Source organism: Crinia signifera, chromosome 3 (assembly GCF_055691185.1).
Source record: "Crinia signifera chromosome 3, ASM5569118v1, whole genome shotgun sequence".
In the NCBI taxonomy this organism is placed as follows: Eukaryota; Metazoa; Chordata; class Amphibia; order Anura; family Myobatrachidae; genus Crinia; species Crinia signifera.
Window position 1 is genome coordinate 66,791,651 of NC_139219.1, and position 18,114 is coordinate 66,809,764.

Genomic DNA, 18,114 nt, shown 5'->3' on the forward strand with positions numbered 1-18,114 from the left:
ATGTAGTACATGGTGTGAGGTAATGAACAATAGGGTTAAAAACATTTTAACATGGATATACAGTAGGTTTGTAAATAACATACCTATCACCGATGTAAACAGCTCTGGAGCAGAACTGCCGGCAGCCATGAATGTAGCTCCTGCCACGTCTTCACTGAGCTGCAATCTCTGTGGAGATGGAAGTGTAGAACAGTCAGACAATAAAGTTTTTTTATAGCACCCAGCTATGTCCAACAATTAAAGACCAAACCACAAATAGTAACGCTCTGTCCATTGTTATTGGCAGGAATCTGACTACCATGTAGTACAGTATTACCATGTTGTACAGTATATTCCATATGAATTGGACTCACACTTCTCAACAAAACCCTTCTTTTCTTATGTAATCAGGTGCATGGTTAATGAGTGTGATTCAGAGAGGCATTTACAGCTGCAAAGTTGTGGTGAGCGTCTGTACGAAAATATACAAGTGGCGCAGCTTGCAAATCCAAGGATATATCACAGATAAGTTGATTATCGAAGTCCTAAGTAGCCCCATTGTCACACAACATGACCACAGGAAGTAAAGTGCCTGAGCCATAGTATCTGCGTAATTGTGTAAGTAGCATTATCATCTTCCATGCACTACCTATCTGTGAAATCCCAAGAAGATCCCACAAAGATCAAAAACTAAGCATACAGATGGAGTGTCCGTCAGCCAGCCTGCCTTATCACCAGATCTCATGTGCTGGGGCAGGCTGGTGGATCGCAGCATCATCTGACAGGGACACTCCTCGCTCGCGCATCCCCACCAGCAAGGAGGCGGGGAGCAGCTTCCCAGCTCTTCTCCGCTTCTGGGAGACGGGCAGGGGAGCGAGGGCAGGCTGGGGCAGATCGGACGGAGGGGCAGAGCTGGGCAGAGGGCTGCTACAGCCTCTGACAGAACCGGGCACATGAGCATCTCGTGCGTGCACACCCTTCTGTCGGAGAATTCCGGCTGACGGCGGGCGGCGATAGCATCACCAGGAGCAGCTCAAATAAGAGTTGAGCAATCTGTATATGGGAGTTGCTAGAGGCTTGGTTAACACTGAAGCCTACTTGAGTTATTTTCTATGACGTGCAAGTGGAGATAAATCTCCTTCTACCCCAACACGAATCAAAACATGAGACCAGTTTTTAAAAATGATTCCTTCAGTCCAGTTTGTAGAGAAAGAAAGTGAAGACTGCAAGTTTGGCAAAGCTAATTCCATCAGTGAAATAACCATGTCCCACAGGGAGACTCTCCTGTACTCAGCTACAAGGTCTTTAAGTGGATTTAAATATGCATAATGACACTGGAAGCTTTCACAGACAATTTACTGTTTAGTAAAGCAGGCTAGGAATGAGTAATGCATAAATGCAATATGTAAAGTTTAAAAGTAAAATCTTAGGGACCACTGGAATTAAAATAAATTGTATGTAATTTATATTTTTTCTAATAAATGTACAAAAATATAGATTACTCCAAGAAATGCTTAAACCACTTTTAAACAAGCCATTTTGTTTAATAGTGTCTTACGAATTAGTGTCTAAGTATCCCATTCCTCCCATTTAATGAACTTTAATGAACAGAGGCAGCTAGAGAATCCGATTTTATGTAATCCTTGTATAAAACATTCTGTAGTGGCCCACTGTGTACCATGGCGGAACTACAATATAGCCAACACAGACCACAGAGGTGAGGTGGCCTGGCACAGAGCAGAGTTCTGAAAGGAGTTATAAAGCCGCCACTATGCTCTTTACATAATGCGACTGTGGTTACTATGGTAGCTCATGATACTCTGTGGAATTATAAAACATCAGTAACAGTCTGGAAAAACAAGCCAAAGAGAAGAAGTGAACAAAAATGATGTTGATGATCATTAGAATTACTATGAGCATCTGCATAATATATGATAAGTGGGCAGATTCTCCACAGCAAAAAAAGGAGAACTGTTATGTAATTAATGGGATAATTTATTTTTTATTTTTTTAGTGATCATCGAACGAGACAACCTGGTTTCCCTCACACATTTTGCAGAGACATTAAACCCATTTCCATATCTACGTCATGTCAGAAAAGAATGCCCACCCCATTTTTGGCAGTTAAGGAAAATGTGCGTTTATTCATTATCATTGTAAAAGGGACCGGCACTCACCTAACAGTATAAAGTGACACAAGATGACATACTCTGGAAGTCAGGAAGTCATTCAATGCTTATTTTATCCATTGCTCTAATGATTTCACAGAAAAATGTAAAACTAAATTAAAAAACAAAGTGGAAAATAATCCCTCAGACCTCGGCACGTCAGGCCCTGTGCAAATCTACTTTGTTACTAAAAATGTGCATAAATAAGACAAGTGGTAACATAAGTACTGCATTGAAATTGTACACTTATAAGTGGGGTGTGCGTCATTTGTACATATGTGTGACTGGTCGTCATTTGTACATATAAGGGCTCTGATGCTCTGAGGAAATAGCGTCCGTCGCCTATTGAGACAGAATTAAAGGCAGATTAAGACAAAACAGGGTACTTGTGTATTATCACGGCACCTGTCGCGTCGCATCGCATCGCATACCACTAATTAAGGTATGTGATGGCATGCGATGGACCCGATTTGAGGCTTTTCCCGGGATGAGTGTACAATTTTAATATCGCGTCGCATCGCATGCCATTAAAATAAAATTTTAAATGCCCACCCAGACCCGATTTTTAATTGTATCCCCACCCTGATGGGTAATAACAATGTTAAATGCCCCCCAGAATGGAGCTGATTTTATATAGTGTGGCGAGCGCAGCAAGCCATCGAGCCCGAAGCGTGGCGAGCGCAGTGAGCCCCGAGATGGGACACGCATTACTTCCCAAGTATTACACGTCCCCTCGCGGGGCACGCTGCGCTCGCCATGCTTTGGGCTCAGTGGCTTGCTGCGCTCGCCACACCATATAAAATCAACACCACGCTAACGTGGATAGTGGGGGTATGAAAAGGTCGGAGGACACGTACCGCCGCCCCTCGCGGGCTCGCTGCACTCGCCACGCTTCGGGTTGGCATTGATAGTGGGGGGGCATTTAACATTGTCATTACCCATCAGGGTGGGTGTACAATGTAAAATCGGGTCTGGGTGCCTGTACAATTAAAAATCGTGTATAATCGCGTCTCATCGCATGCGATCATATGGCATGTCATGCGATGCCACGTGATTTTGTGGTTGTACAATGCCCTGCAATGGAAATCGGGGCGCCGTGATAATACAGTAATGTTTTTACTTTCCTACACTAGGCAGCCGGAACATTGAATTCTGTCTGTCAAGTCAAGCTGAGCAAAAACAGCCCGGGATTCTGACTGTCGGGACGTTCCGACAGTCGGAATCCTGGATTGAATACTTTTTTGTGTTTGTGTCCTGATGTAAGCACAAGACCCTTATCAAGGCTTTCTGGTTCCAGTATCAGTCAGCCCCTACACCTGCGGCTTCTGGTTCTGACCAAACCTCAGGCATGACAGCATTCCAGTATCAGTCAGCCCCTATCCCTGTGTATTCTGGTTCTGACCAAACCTAAGGTGTGACAGCGTTCCAGTATCAGTCAGCCCCAACACCTGCGGCTTCTGGTTCAGACCAAACCTCAGGCGTGACAGCGTTCCAGTATCAGTCAGCCCCTACACCTGCGGCTTCTGGTTCAGACCAAACCTCAGGCGTGACAGCGTTCCAGTATCAGTCAGCTACTAAGCCTGCGCCTTCTGGTTCTGACCAAACCTCAGGAATGACAGCGTTCCAGTATCAGTCAGCCCCTACGTCTGCGGCTTCTGGTTCTGACCAAACCTCAGGCTTGACAGCGCCTAAGACACAGACTTCAAATAAGTGATGGTGCTCTACCCCTCTCAGAGCATCTTAGTCGCGTTGGGTGTCTCTCGCCATATGGCATAAAGATGCCCGGTGTATGAGGGCACAGCAGTATGGTACAAGTTCAAATATTTATCTGCAGATCATTAACAAAAGGGGTCTCTGAATGCTTACATTTGCATAACAATATGGTCCTTTGCCACCATTATACCACATGACAGGTTTCACATTCAACAAAAGTCTCTCAATTCATACTTACTTCAGAAATCTTTTCCAAGGACGGGACGAAGAAGTCATCACAGACAAGAGCAAGAGCGTAGAACATGTACATTGCCTACGGGAATAATAAAAAGACAGATCCAGATTCAGACGTGGGTATAATCAGTCACCCTAAATCTGCCATAGCTTACACAATTCATGTCATATATAATTAGCTGGTCACAGGGAACAGGCATATGAGGGTAAATCCATTTACAAGTACAGAGCACAGAGAGAGATTTTCTGGATTTCCTAAGACAATATTAGTGACACTGACACAATTTCATTCTCATTATACTTTATCATCCTATATTTTCTGAGGCACAATATAAGTTATGTCATTTTGAGACATGGTTGGAATATATGAGTGTTACGTCATGTCATTGGGAACTAGGTTACAATGAGAGACTATAAACTAATCTTTATTGCTACATGCTTGCAGGCCCCTTTCTGTATTTGTTATATATGGAGGCATGGGCGAGGGGGGAGGACTGGAGCACTGGTAACAAAGACTACCAAAGCTAGGGTGTAGCATATGCTTGGACTAGATCCCGGCCTCCACCACACCAGTATAGTATCAGGTATTCCTCTCTATTTCCAGTCTTTCACTACAGCGCTGACTCTATATACTTCCTGCTCTGTCCACAAGCAACAGGTAAATCTGAGCAGCCCCAGTGCTACCCAGTACCAAGAATACTTACTTAATTCCGCCTGGAATAAACATTCACAGACCTGCTCAAACCCAAGTCACTACCCACAGTGGCAAACTTTGTGGAAGTAGCAGCCTATGGATGTGCTGTTATTGGGCAATTCCCATGTTAATATTCTATTTTCCACTGCATTCTCATTGGATAGCGTCTTCACAGGATAGGTCTGCACTACTTGTAACAGACCTTCCCACTTAGGGACAAGCAGGAGAAATCATTCCCTCCCCACTGCGAACAGCCCGGCGAGTAAGTAACTTGCCATGGCTGTTTGAGTGATCTAGAACCGGTCCCTAGATGCAAAAGCAGAAGCTCCCTTACTTTACCTTTCAAGAAATACTGAGAATTGTTGCTCTGCTAAATTGATAATAAACCGCTTGTCACATGGTAGGAAGCAGTGAGCAACTACTCTATGGGTAGATTTTCTCACATCTGAGCATTCTTTTTTTTTTTTACTTTATTGACGGGAAGATACAAACGCAGAAGTGAGTTATTTCACCATGTCTGAGCATACATTCAATATATATGCAGTTATGTAACATGTGTACAACCATTGTAACAATGTCAAAATAAATGGACAGTAATGCAGATGTCAAGTCAAGATGACATAATACTGAAGAAACAACATATAAAAAAGTAATATCCAACAATCAGTTTCCATCAGCAAGGAAGGCATAAAGACACACTTTACATCAATTTACATTAATATTACTACAGTATTAGTGTTTATATTTACTCATCCTCATGAGGAACAGATGTAGTACCTACACATTTACCTTACTTTAAATAATTATATTCTGGATACCTTATCAAGGAATTGCATGTAAAAGACATCAATTAAGATACATTTATTGGTGTTTATAATATTTATGACAAGGAGCCTGGTTAGATAATCCTATACTAATGATCAACAATTCAGTAGGGACCAACTTTAATCCATAGCTAGGCAGCTATCTACGTTTGTTTCGGGGTCGGCACACCCCGTCTTCAGGATATGGCTATTCCATATCCTGAAGACGGGGTGTGCCGACCCCGAAACGTATATAGCTGCCTAGCTATGGATTAAAGTTGGTCCCACTGTTTTATCACTAAACAGTCTCAGGGGGGTATTCAATCTTCGGGTCACGGCAGACGAGCTTGCTCGCCCGCCGTGACCCAGTCCCGTTCTCGGTCAGCTCGACCGAGAACATGCAGGCCGGATTCAATGTCCCGCCTGCTGCGGGACGAGAAGGGGGCGTGGCCGTGAGTTGCGGCCGGGAAGTGACGAGATGCAGCCGGCATCTCGTCACTTCCCGGCTGTTCTCGGCAGAACGAGCCCGACAGCTAGAGATGTCGGGCTCGTTCTGCCAGGAAACCCTGTTCAATGCTGTCGGGTAAGACAGCATTGAATAGGGCCCGTCGAGCATCTCCCCCACGGGAGATGCTCGACGGCGATTGAATATCCCCCTCAGAGTGCTGCTTCATTTCTGCATTGTATTGGGGGATTTAACCCCTCAGCTGCTGGCATCTGGGCAAGCACTGCAGCCCTGCATAGCTTCATTTAGACCTGAGTGACGTTCTCCCCCAACGTGTATATATATATATGGTACTTATGTAGTATCTGGGCTGCCGATTTTGTGATTGTATGCCTTACCTTAAGGCATACAATCAGATGCGATGCGATGCGATTCGATGCGATTTTGCATAGGATTCAATGTTAAGAAGGTCCTGTTCATTTCCCCACTATCCAAGTTGGCATAGAGTTGAATTTATATAGCGTGGCGAGCGCAGCGAGCCACCGAGCCCGAAGCGTGGCGAGCGAAGCGAGCCCCGCGAGGGGACGCATATTTCTTAAAAAGTATTCTGTGTCCCCTCGCGGGGCTCGCTACGCTCGCCACGCTTCGGGCTCGGTGGCTCGCTACGCTCGCCACAGGTTTATATCCAACTCCATGCCCACTTGGATAGTGGGGAAAGGAAAAGGACCCCTTTTTCCCATTGAATTCTATATTAAAATGGACTCAGACCATTTTAACATTGAATTCTATGGAAAAATCTTGACCATCGCATCGCATACGATTTGGTCGCATGCGATGCGATGCGATGCGATGCGATTTCTAAATCGGACGCCCAGATACTACATAAGTACCATATATATATATATTCATTTACATTTTCACCAAAGGCACCTCTTTCTGTGTTTGTACATACAGGAGCAATAGAGACCAATATTGTACGAGTCTCTGGAATTATTTACTAAATTTGTATGATACCGTATGTTTAAAAAAATATGACATATATTCATAAGTAAAGGAGCATTTTTCAACAAAAGTACTTCTGCGCTTTACAACTACAGGAATTTTTGAAAGTTACAATAAGACTGGACACAAAATATTATTATACGTTATATATTACATGTGTTTTTTAATGTCCAAATTCGTGCAACTTTCTCTCAGCCAATAAAATCAACTCCCATTACAACCCGGCCAATAGTGAAAAGAATAAGTGTGTAACATGCAAACAAAGCATCTGCCAACACTATGTAAGCAGTACTCACGGGTTTGACCTCTGCAATTGGCGAGAGCTTAGGAAACCAGTATGTGTGGTAAATGCAACTTCCCAGACCCAACTTCAGTCCCTGGGATTCATACTGATCTACTGTAGGCTCACACCCAGTAGGGTACCTCTTTATTGGATATACAGTATATGCTAAAAAGGGAGAAGTCCTATCTATTAATGAAATGCACCCAATAAAATGTGCACATTTAGGGATGATCACAATGGTTCATGTATCACAGTGCAGAGGCAACTCAGCATGGATGGGCAAAGACATCTAGGACAGGATAGTACAGCAGTCTGAGTTACTCCATAGCTATATTACAGTAAATGGCATTCATACAATGGGGGAAATTTAATAGGATGAGAGATTCAGAAAGTGAAAGATTTGGTAAGAAATCTCCAGATTTTTTTTTAAAGCGGCAATCATTTACACTGCAAAACTAGTTTGATTTTGCAGTGTAAATGATTGCCGCTTTAAAAAAAAACAGAGATTTATTACCAAATCTCTCACTGTCTGAATCTCTCATCCTATTAAATTTCACCCACTGTTTCTATTGCTACACTAGGAAATTATTGTTATTGCTGCCTATCCAAAAATATAGTCCTATAGAATATATAACTGCAGTAGCTAAATAAAAGAAGCCACTTAGAAGTGAATATTAATCAGTCGGTGGACTAATTACCAAACCAAATCAGGATACAGGTTGAGTATCCCGTATCCGAGTATCCGTTATCCGAATTATTCCGAAAACCATACATTCCAGAAAGTGAATAAAAAATAATTTTTTTGCTAAAAACTCACTGGGGACATCTGTAACAGCACTACTGGTGACATGATATGTAACTGGCACTATATATGTGCAAGACAATGATTGCTTGGCATTCAAATTCAATATCTGAGATAGTACACAAATTTTGTTTCATGTTTTGAAACCTTTTTTGAACAAATAAAATATATTTGTGTGTATTTTATGTGGTAATAAAATATATTTGTGTGTATTTTATGTGTTTATACAGCATACATGCAAGATACTTAAAAATACATAATTGAAATATTAAAATATTCCGAAATACGGAATAATCCGTTATCCAAAATTCTCCTGGTCCCGAGCATTTTGGATAAGGGATACTCAACCTGTATTTGTTTTTCTCCAGTGCAAAGGGCTCTGGGTAAATATATTGCAAAACAATCGACAGGTTCTTGTTTAACTTTTGGAGTTATATAAGTCTACTTAGAAGTTAGATATGCCTTCCTTATTATTTCCTTTGAAAGAATTGCAATGGAAATTTGTGTGCTTGGAAGCATATAAAAATAGGATTGATATGCCCAAAAATTAAATACATGGCCCTAAGTTCACTTTAGTTACACTGAAGAAAGTTTAAAAAAAGAAGAAATCTTCTTTTTGGTACACTTATACTGTGAAAATAATCAATTGTCCTCGCATGAAAGACTCCCAGCAGCCTTTATACTTTCACCATTGTGTTTAGAAACTCTACAAAATATGAAAGATTTATTCTTCACTTTCATGGCATTGTGTGAATGCAAGGGATAAATTCTGCATGCGCTTGTAGCTGTTTAATGTCCTTGCGTCCTTACATGTCATGAAAATGACCAGAGTGGAAGAATGCACAATCTCGGATCATCCAACGCTGCCGTTCTGCTTTTTCTGTTTGTCTTTTTATAGTACAGTATGCTGCTGGGACCTTTGTGTGCTCTCTAACCCACCGCTGATAGAGAGAAAGGGACAGATCATCCATTGATGCACTTGTCACCTCAGAACTCTGTACTTTTTGCCTCTGGGAAGACTGAGAACTCAAGGTTGTATTCTATTGTGACCGAAATGGAGTCATTTCATTGCCTTTCTATCGCACAACTGCCTTAGCATGGATGATAACTACAAAGTATGATAACTTAAAGCAGTCATTTTGTTACAAATGAGGCATGTGTTTAACATAAATCACAGGATACAGAAAGAGTCTTGTTATTTATCATGTTTACTTGTTTTTATTTTAAACTATCTGAAGTACCCAGGAAAACATTTTTATCCATTAGTTTGATGTTACTGTCAACATATTAAAAATAATAAGCAGCTCTTACAACACAATGAGGTCGTTGACAAGTGTCGTTTTTGGTTTTCGGGTGTTGCCCATTGCTCTAATTCCCAACCTTTCTTTCTGTTTAGTTAAATAATCACTTTTCCGTTGCAAGATGGGTTTAAAGTATTCCTTTTGTTAGCAATGTTGCTATTCCAAGACTTTACACAACATTTCTTGACTTCCCACCTCCATTTCAGTCAGTTATTTTAGCTCACTGAATTATACCAGTAGTTATTTCTATAACTGCTCATTAAAGTTATCATCCAAATCCATCCAATGGGAGGCCCAGAACAGGTTCCCTTATTAAAGTACTGCTTAACATAAACCAAGGGGAAGTTTGATCTGGACCCCAATGCCACAGTATGTCTTCTGTGATCCAATGTTACCAGTCTGTGAAGTTTTCTCAAATTGGATGAATTTCTTAAATTCATCCAGAAGAAGGCACTGAACAGTCCCCATTTGCCAAAGTTCCTACCGGCGCATTCCGCCACCAAGTCAAGCCAACCCCAACCCCCTAATATTTATTCTGGGATGCAATTTTACCGCTCTATGAAGTTTTCTTCCAAATCCTTCTAGTGGCAGCCCCAGAACAGGCTTCCTGAGTCAAAGTTCTGGACAGGGTGTACCAACAGGACATCCAACTGAGACCCCAACCCTGTAGTATGTCTTCTGTGATCCAAAGTTAACACTCTGTGAAACTTTCTTCCAAATTCCTCCAGTGGAAAGCCCAGATGCTCTGAGTAAAAGTTATCCCAATAGCATTCAGCCATGATGTCCAACTGACCCCAACACTCTAGTATGTTTTCTAGGATACAATGTTACCACTCTGTGTAGTTTTCTTCCAAATCCATTCAGTGGAAGTCTCCGAACAGGCTCCCTGGTCAAAATTCTGTTCGGCGCATTCCATTGTGAGGTCCAACCAACCTCAACCCCCTAGTAAGTCTTGTTTGATCTAATGTTACCACGCTGTACAGTGTTTTCCAAATTCATCCAGTGGAAGGCCCAGTACAGGTTCTCTGGAGCATTCCACTGTAAGGTACATCCAGGACCCCAACCCCCCAAAACCTGGCTAGGAGTCATCTGGACCACCTTGCATTGATTTCATCCCAATCATTGCAGGGGTGTCCGAATGCATAACCAGAGAAACAAAAAGATTAAAGGAATATAACATTTGTTATGCTAATAATAATTTTAAATTCAGTACAATATAGTGGCTTAACTTAACTTGCTATTAAAATAATAATAAAAATTCTGCAGAATAGTGATTGTCCATAATCCTTGTCAATTTAGGATATAGAAACAAAATAATTGTTGTGGATTAAGAAAAGAGGAATAACACTATCTTAAAAATATAAAAAATAACCAGGACTATCTTCTGCATTTGTTGAAGCAACGCAGGATATCGGGTGACCATTTTCTTCTAAAGGGACTGCAAATCAGGGCAATTTACCAAGATAGATGGTGTTAGTTGCAGTAGCCCCAAAGCACCAAATTAAAGCTTTATAAAGAACACAATGGGGGTTATTCTAGTTCATTCTTTCTGACAAAATCCTTCTTAGATGGACAAAACCATGTGCACTGCGGGCGGGGCAGATGTAACTTGTGCAGAGAGAATTAGATTTGGGTGGGGTTTTTCTTCAAAGTGAGATCTATATTGCAGTGTAAAATCATGCAGTCAGTATTTTCCCTGCACAGAAACAAAAAAACTCACCCAAATCTAATTCTCTCTGCACATGTTACATCTGCCCCCCTGCAGTGCACATGGTTTTGTCCATCTAAGAAGGATTTTGTCAGAAAGAATGAACTAGAATAAACCCCAATATCTTGTGCATTGTGTTGCCACTTAGAAACACTTTCGGGAAAAATAAGTAAAAAGGATGCCCGACACTATAAGATTCTCACGTGACCTGGCGTACATAGAGGGGATGTTTGGTGTGAATGCAGGGTACTTGTGTAGTTTCACGGCGCCACCGCGCGCACAGTGAAACTTTGAAACTTGGCAGTCTGCCAGACTCTGTGTTTACTGTGTGCGTGCCGCTCTAGCTGTTCTCAGCGCAGCGCGTGGCTGCTTTCCTTATGTAAGCTACGTTATCAGCGTAGTGCTGGGCAGCAGCAGCGCATGCTGCCCAGCACTGACAGGTCACTGTGGTACTTGTAGTTCCACAGTGAAATAGGCAGTCCTGCGCACCGCTGACAACCCGGCAATTTAGACGCTAAAGTGTCTAAATCCAGAGACTCCCTGAACCGGACACCCCGGCAATTTAGAAGTCTAGATTTAGACGTCTAAATCCAGACTCCCTGCAAACCGCTAAGATGGGGGCATCTAAATTTAGACGCAAAGGCGTCTAAATTTAGTAGGATCTAGGGGTACACTATTAAACCTGTTCACAATGACACCAGTCGACGTAACAGCTGTCGACCTTGTTAATTCCACTATCCACGCCAACCCGAAGCGTGGCGAGCGGCGGCGGTACGCGTCCTACGACCTTTTCATACCCCCACTATCCACGTAGGCGTGGAGTTGATTTTATAAAGTGTGGCCACCGAGCCCGAAGCGTGGCGAGCGTAGCGAGCCCCGCGAGAGGACGCGGATACCTTCACAGGTATCCGCGTCCCCTCGCGGGCTTCACAGGTATCCGCGTCCCCACGTGGGGCTCGCTGCGCTCGCCACGCTTCGGGCTCGGTGGCTCGTCATTAGCGTCTAAATTGCCGGGTTGTCAGCGGTGCGCAGGACTGCCTATTTCACTGTGGAACTACAAGTACTGTCAGCGCTGGGCAGCGTGCGCTGCTGCTGCCCAGCGCTACGCTGATAACGTAGCTTACATAAGGAAAGCAGCCACGTGCTGCGCTGAGAACAGCTAGAGCGGCACGCGCACAGTAAACACAGAGTCTGGCAGACTGGCAAGTTTCAAAGTTTCACTGTGCGCGCGATGGCGCCGTGAAACTACACAAGTACCGAATGCAGTAATGATGTGTGAGGACATATCTGTAGCTATGGTTTTCTCTTCAGCCAGAATCTCTGCCCAGGTGTCTGATCAACAAGGAATAAACTGTTTCTCAATGGTTAAGAAAATATTTGAGCAGACTGTCAAGACAAGATATTATTGGTTTTGGCATCTTTGTTAGTAATATACACATATTTGAGTTGGAATCCAGTTCTTTCAAATGGAGTGATCTCTCTGGTGCCAATAGCTAAGAGTATGTAACAGAATCAGCTGTGGTTTCCATGACTTCAAAGCGTTAACCCTTTCTGACAGTTTGTGTGGTAATATTGGTCTTTAAACACAAAAGCCTTCATACCGTCACTCAACCTAATATAAAAAAATGACAGATGATGGCATGATACAGCACAGCAATATAATAGGGGAAAAAAATATAAGTGGGGGAGGGGTTTAATGGTATAGTTAGTGGTGTAACTAGTGTGTGTGTTTTATGGTGGCGAGACCTTGTGAGGGTGCATGAATGAAAAAATACAATCATTGAAATGATTGGTTTGTTAAACTGTGTTCATACAACATAAGGGTGGATGGGAGGGCCCACAGATTCCATCTTGCACCTCTTTTCTTTGCATTATGTGCTCTTTGGGCCTAGTTTTTAAAACTGCCATCCTGTCTGCCACTCCCAGATGCTTATCTTAGTCATCCAGCTAGCTCTGTGCAACATTTTGGCCTAAAAACAATATTGTGAAATGTGAGGTGTTCAGAATAGACTGGAAATAAGTGGAAATTAATGTTATTGAGGTTAGTAATACTGTAGGAACAAAAAAAGCAAACCCAAATTCTGTGATTTTAGCAGTTTTTATCATAAAAAAAAAAAATACAGTTCCAAAACCAAAACCCAACGGGGTGTTTTTGGCAAAATCAATCCAGATCCAAGACACGAAAGGAGATCCAGATCCAAAATAAAACACAAAAAGTGTCTGATGCACATCTCTAGTTCTCAAAACCGGTTAGTCACATTGGAGGCCATACTCTGATTTTTAATGGGTGCCAATGGTTCTTTCCCATACTAGGACTTTCCAATACTAACAGTTGGTTAAGCTAGTGCAGAGGCGCAGATTGTTCTGGTGGTATTTGCCAGGGACCCCCGCAAAGGAGGTATAGCACCAAGCACGTGGGCCGTGGGCCTCTGAATGGGTTTGCTAGTATGACTGAATGACTGAAAAGGTGTTAGATTCGATACATTATCCACAGTACAGGAGGCCTGCTTTATACACTAATAACTAACTGGAGAGATGCTATATATTATACCCAAACCATCCAATTGGCCGTACGTATAAAAGAATGGGTCTGCACTGTAGACACCTCGGTAATGGAAGAGACAGGCAGGGGCACCGCTTGTAAAGCTGTAGTGAACAACCAGAACTCTAGAATTTAAAATTATGATTTCATTTTATCAAAAGGCAAAATTTATGATTGAATGATGCACATTGTGTGATGCCTCCGGCATTCCCATCATCTTATTCGTTTTCTTAATATATTAATTTATTTTACAATGCAGTATAAATGATGATGCCCATTCAGCGACTTGGATGGTATTCAATGTGATACACTGTTTGCAGTGATCAACTATTCAACACAAAAATCTCTATATGTCAAAACAACTGGCTTCTTGCTGAATGCTGATTAAAAGCCTAGCTAATAGTTGATTACCTGTGAGGCCTTAGCTACAAGTGTGAGTGCAGCTGAATAAATCAGTTTAAGGTGCATACACACCCACCCACCACTGTCCCACGCCCCCCTGCCCGCACCCTGCAGAAAGGCGCATGCGCAGTAAGGAAACAGTAAGGATTACCCTTGCACTCCCCAGAGCCCAGAAACCACTGATATTACCAATACACACTGATTTCTTGTGATGCTTATCCCTAGTAGGCACGCCTTGCAATCACAAGCTGTATTCAAAGTGTTATTATGTGCATTCTGCTGATTGGTAGCTCTTATCGCACTGTGTGTTTTCACCTTCAATGAAGACAAATGGAGCTGCTGTCCATATCAACCAATCAGATTCTAGCTATTATTTTATAGAAAGAAGTAGTTACATGATATAATCTGATTGTTTCCAGTGTTCCCATCACCTCCACTTGTCCTATTTTGAACATTTGAAGGCTGCAATCTTCTGTGCATTACAACTGGCCGACTGTTTCCCCCTTGACTTACTGTACAGGTTCTCCAGTGCCTGAAGAAGAAACACCATTACATAGGAACAGGGGCAGATTGGCATGGAAATTTCAGGAAGCAGCCCTCATGGAGGCGGAGTCTACGGGTGTGCGGTCTGTTGAAGGGACATGATCCCTCCTCATAGGGTCTGATTCTGGCTAAACTTCCAGCCATCCTGGTGTATTTTACTTTAGTTTTGACTGTGGCTTTATGATAATTCCACCACAATGCCCTTCCCTGGTTTTATGGGTGGATTGTGAATTTCAAGTGGCAATAAAACATTTCTAAAAAGTGGCCCCCTTACATCACCAACCTGTCACCTTCTAACCCCGAATACATCCATATCAGCATGCCACCCTCTATTCACACCAAAGAAGAAATTTACTAAGATGGGAGTTCTATTTCACATGTGATTGTTACTTAAGGAAATAAATTGCCTTTCCAAAAAAGTAATATTGTAATATTGAAATTCCCTGCAGGCAGTTTCTTGGTACTTCAAGACAGGGCCAAAACTAGGATTTCTGTCACCCGGGGCAAGGAAGTAATTTGGTGTCCACAACCCTCCCGTACTATTGGGTGATATTGCCCCATGTGCACCAAATGGGGTGTTTTCAGCGGGAGGGGGCAATTTGGTGTCTTACTTTGGGACCCATGGATGTCTAAATCTACCTCTGTATTCACCCCACCAACACACCTTGCACACCCTGTCCACACACATATACCTCATATCCTTCTACCTCTCACACACCCGTCTCCCCCAGATAATCCTGATAAGCCTCTACCTCACCACACACACCCTAGCTTGCAAATTTACCTCATATACCTTCCCCCAACACATCGTCCCTCCATATACACCCCATAACCATTTACCTCCACCACACACACCCTGGTCCCCCACATACACTGGATAATCCTCTAGGGCTGCAGCTGGAGAGCTACAAGCGATTGACAGGTAAGCTGTCACATGATAAAGGAATATGACCATGCATCACAGGGGGCGTGACCAGTACTTTCAGTAAGCTGGACCATTCCAGTCCTATCAATCACAGGTAATTCTCAGCTACTAGTTTTGTGCAAGTGACAGTTTCCCTGATTACTATAAATCACAGACGCTGACACAACTGGGTACATATGCAGAGATGCGACTGTGGTATCGCTAGCACTCAATGTGTAATATAATTAGTTTCATTAATTTAATTAAATCTGTCATATAGAAATAAAATGTTCTCCATAAATACTGCTAACGGGTATACTAATGGACTACACAAGTGCAATTTTTATGAGCAGACCAAAAATAATCAGCACTATGTAAATAATCAGTTAACAAGCTCCATCCAAAATTGCTTCTGGTTATTCATGAGAGTATAACAAAAATAAAAATAATCTTTGCAGAATTATTGCCAGTAAAACAGTAGTAAAATACCACAAATAACAGCTGTTTAGGGGCCCTATCTGCTTTATTATTCTTAGGGCCCGATTCAGACCTGATCTGTGCTGGGCGAATGCGCAGAGCCCTGTGATTGGATAGTCACCGACCAGACAGAGTGGGTTATTCAAACCTGATCGCTGGGCTGCAAATTTGCAGCCTGGCCAATTGTTCTAGACTGCGGCTGTATGGATCAAAGCAGCAGACGCGAGGCCATCCTGCAATAAAATCCAGCGTCTTTTTTAATTGATTCGCAAGTTGATTGACAGGAAGCCGGCGTTTGTATCCCACCCGCCAATGCTGGATTCCTGTCAGTTAAGCTGCGAGGGGATTTCGAATAGAGTAATCCTCGTTATTATTATTATTTTTTTAAATTTGTTTTACTTTTTGGCCTCGCAGACGCTTGATAAGATCCATACATATGTACAGTTTTTCGATAATCGATTACCTTGCAAATCAGGTCTAAAAAATACCCTTAAACTGTGTACACACGGGGGCGATAGGGGCTGAATCGCTGGAAATATGGTCGCAAGCGACCATATTGCCAGTGATGGGAGTGTGCCCCAGCGATAAATCGCCGGGTGCGCTCTCCCGTTTTCAGCCCCGTTTTAATCGCTGGTTGCAGGAGCTTGCTCCTGCGACCAGCTGATTACCTCTGCGGCACTGCCAGCAGAGGTTCCCTTTCATCAGCGACCATCTCTGATCGCTGATAAAAAGAAGGAACTGAGCAATATATAGCTCAGCCATATATTGCTAGCAATATATGGCTGAGCAATATATCTCCCCCGTGTGTACGGGGCTTGAGTCTCTCTCTTGCCAATTAAGATCATTTTACAGCACATAATATATAAATACATAGTTTTTTAGTACCTGTCATTAACATTGCCAATCTCTCTGCATCCATTTTTTTCTGCCAAAATGAAAAATGAAGCTGCACTTAAGAATAGACATTTTGTGTTATCAGCTTTCAACATGCGGAGATGAATCCATGCTCTGCTTGTGCTACTGATCTCTATGTCCTGCTTCTGGTAATTTGTACAGAAATAGCTAGTAATCCTGGAGGATTTGGGCCACATTTCAATTTACTCTTTTCTGCTATAACTTCAAACGTATAAAAGGTAGTGTGTGTGTGTGTGTGTGTGTGTGTGTGTGTGTGTGTCGGTGGTCTCCTGTATTATGGGTTCTCGGCGGGGCTCAGAGGAGCTGCACAGTTGGTGAAATGTGCCCTTGCACCATGTGTGTAAATGCAAACTATCGCCATGCATAGTATTTGCCACACATCACTGATGGTAACCAGCTTTTCTCAAATATGCCCCCCATGCCTAGCAACTGTTCTCCACCATGCCCCACAGTCCTGTAACTATTCTCTAATATGTCCCCCAAATCTGGCAACTATTCTCATATATAACCCGTGTCTAGCAACTATTCCCTAATATTACCCAATGCCCAACAATTAATCTCTTATTCAGCCTCATGTCCAGCAACCAACAACTAATCTCTTATACAGCCCCATGCCCAGCAAATATTCTCTAATATAAACCCATACCCGGTAGGTGTGGTATGGCGGTCTGACAGGGGAGATCCAGACGTCGGAATCTCGACTGCCGGTGCTCCAACACAGGGGCGAGTGTAAAGAAGGCCCTTGCAGGCTTGCTGCGCTTGCCACGCTGAGGGCTCTGTGGCCCACTCCCCTCACCACAGGTTGTATTATCCCTTTATGGGGGTCATGGACCCCCAAAATGGAGAATAGCCCCTGTGAGTCGGGATCCCCCCTGTCGGAGCACCAGCAGTCGAGATTCCGACATTGGGATATTGACCATCGGGATCCCCCCTGTTGGGCAGTCATCCGGAACCCTGCCTGGTAACTAGTTTTTAAACTAACCCCATGCCCAGCAACTATTCTCTAATATAACCCCATACCCGGGTCAACAGTCTTTATTTTTTTAAACCCCTGGATGCTACTACGGACCGAAGAGGATGCAATCTACACTGGAGGGCATTAAGCATAGCTGTCACACAGTGGCGTAACTATAGCTCCGCAGCCCCCGCGGTGGCGGGGGGCGCAGAGAAATTGGGGGCGCCGCCGGGGGGGGGGGGGG

General features: G+C 43.1%; 1 protein-coding gene across 1 annotated transcript in view; it reads right to left on the reverse strand.

The window, feature by feature from the left end:
- Positions 1 to 18,114, reverse strand: part of SLC24A3 (solute carrier family 24 member 3) — a 376,099-nt gene that overhangs the window by 117,577 nt on the left and 240,408 nt on the right. The window contains exons 4-5 of the mRNA XM_083175935.1: positions 4,099 to 4,173; positions 84 to 168 (exon numbers count right to left, since the gene is read on the reverse strand). Coding sequence (XP_083032061.1) covers positions 84 to 168; positions 4,099 to 4,173 — 160 coding nt within the window. The remainder of the gene's footprint in view (positions 1 to 83; positions 169 to 4,098; positions 4,174 to 18,114) is intronic.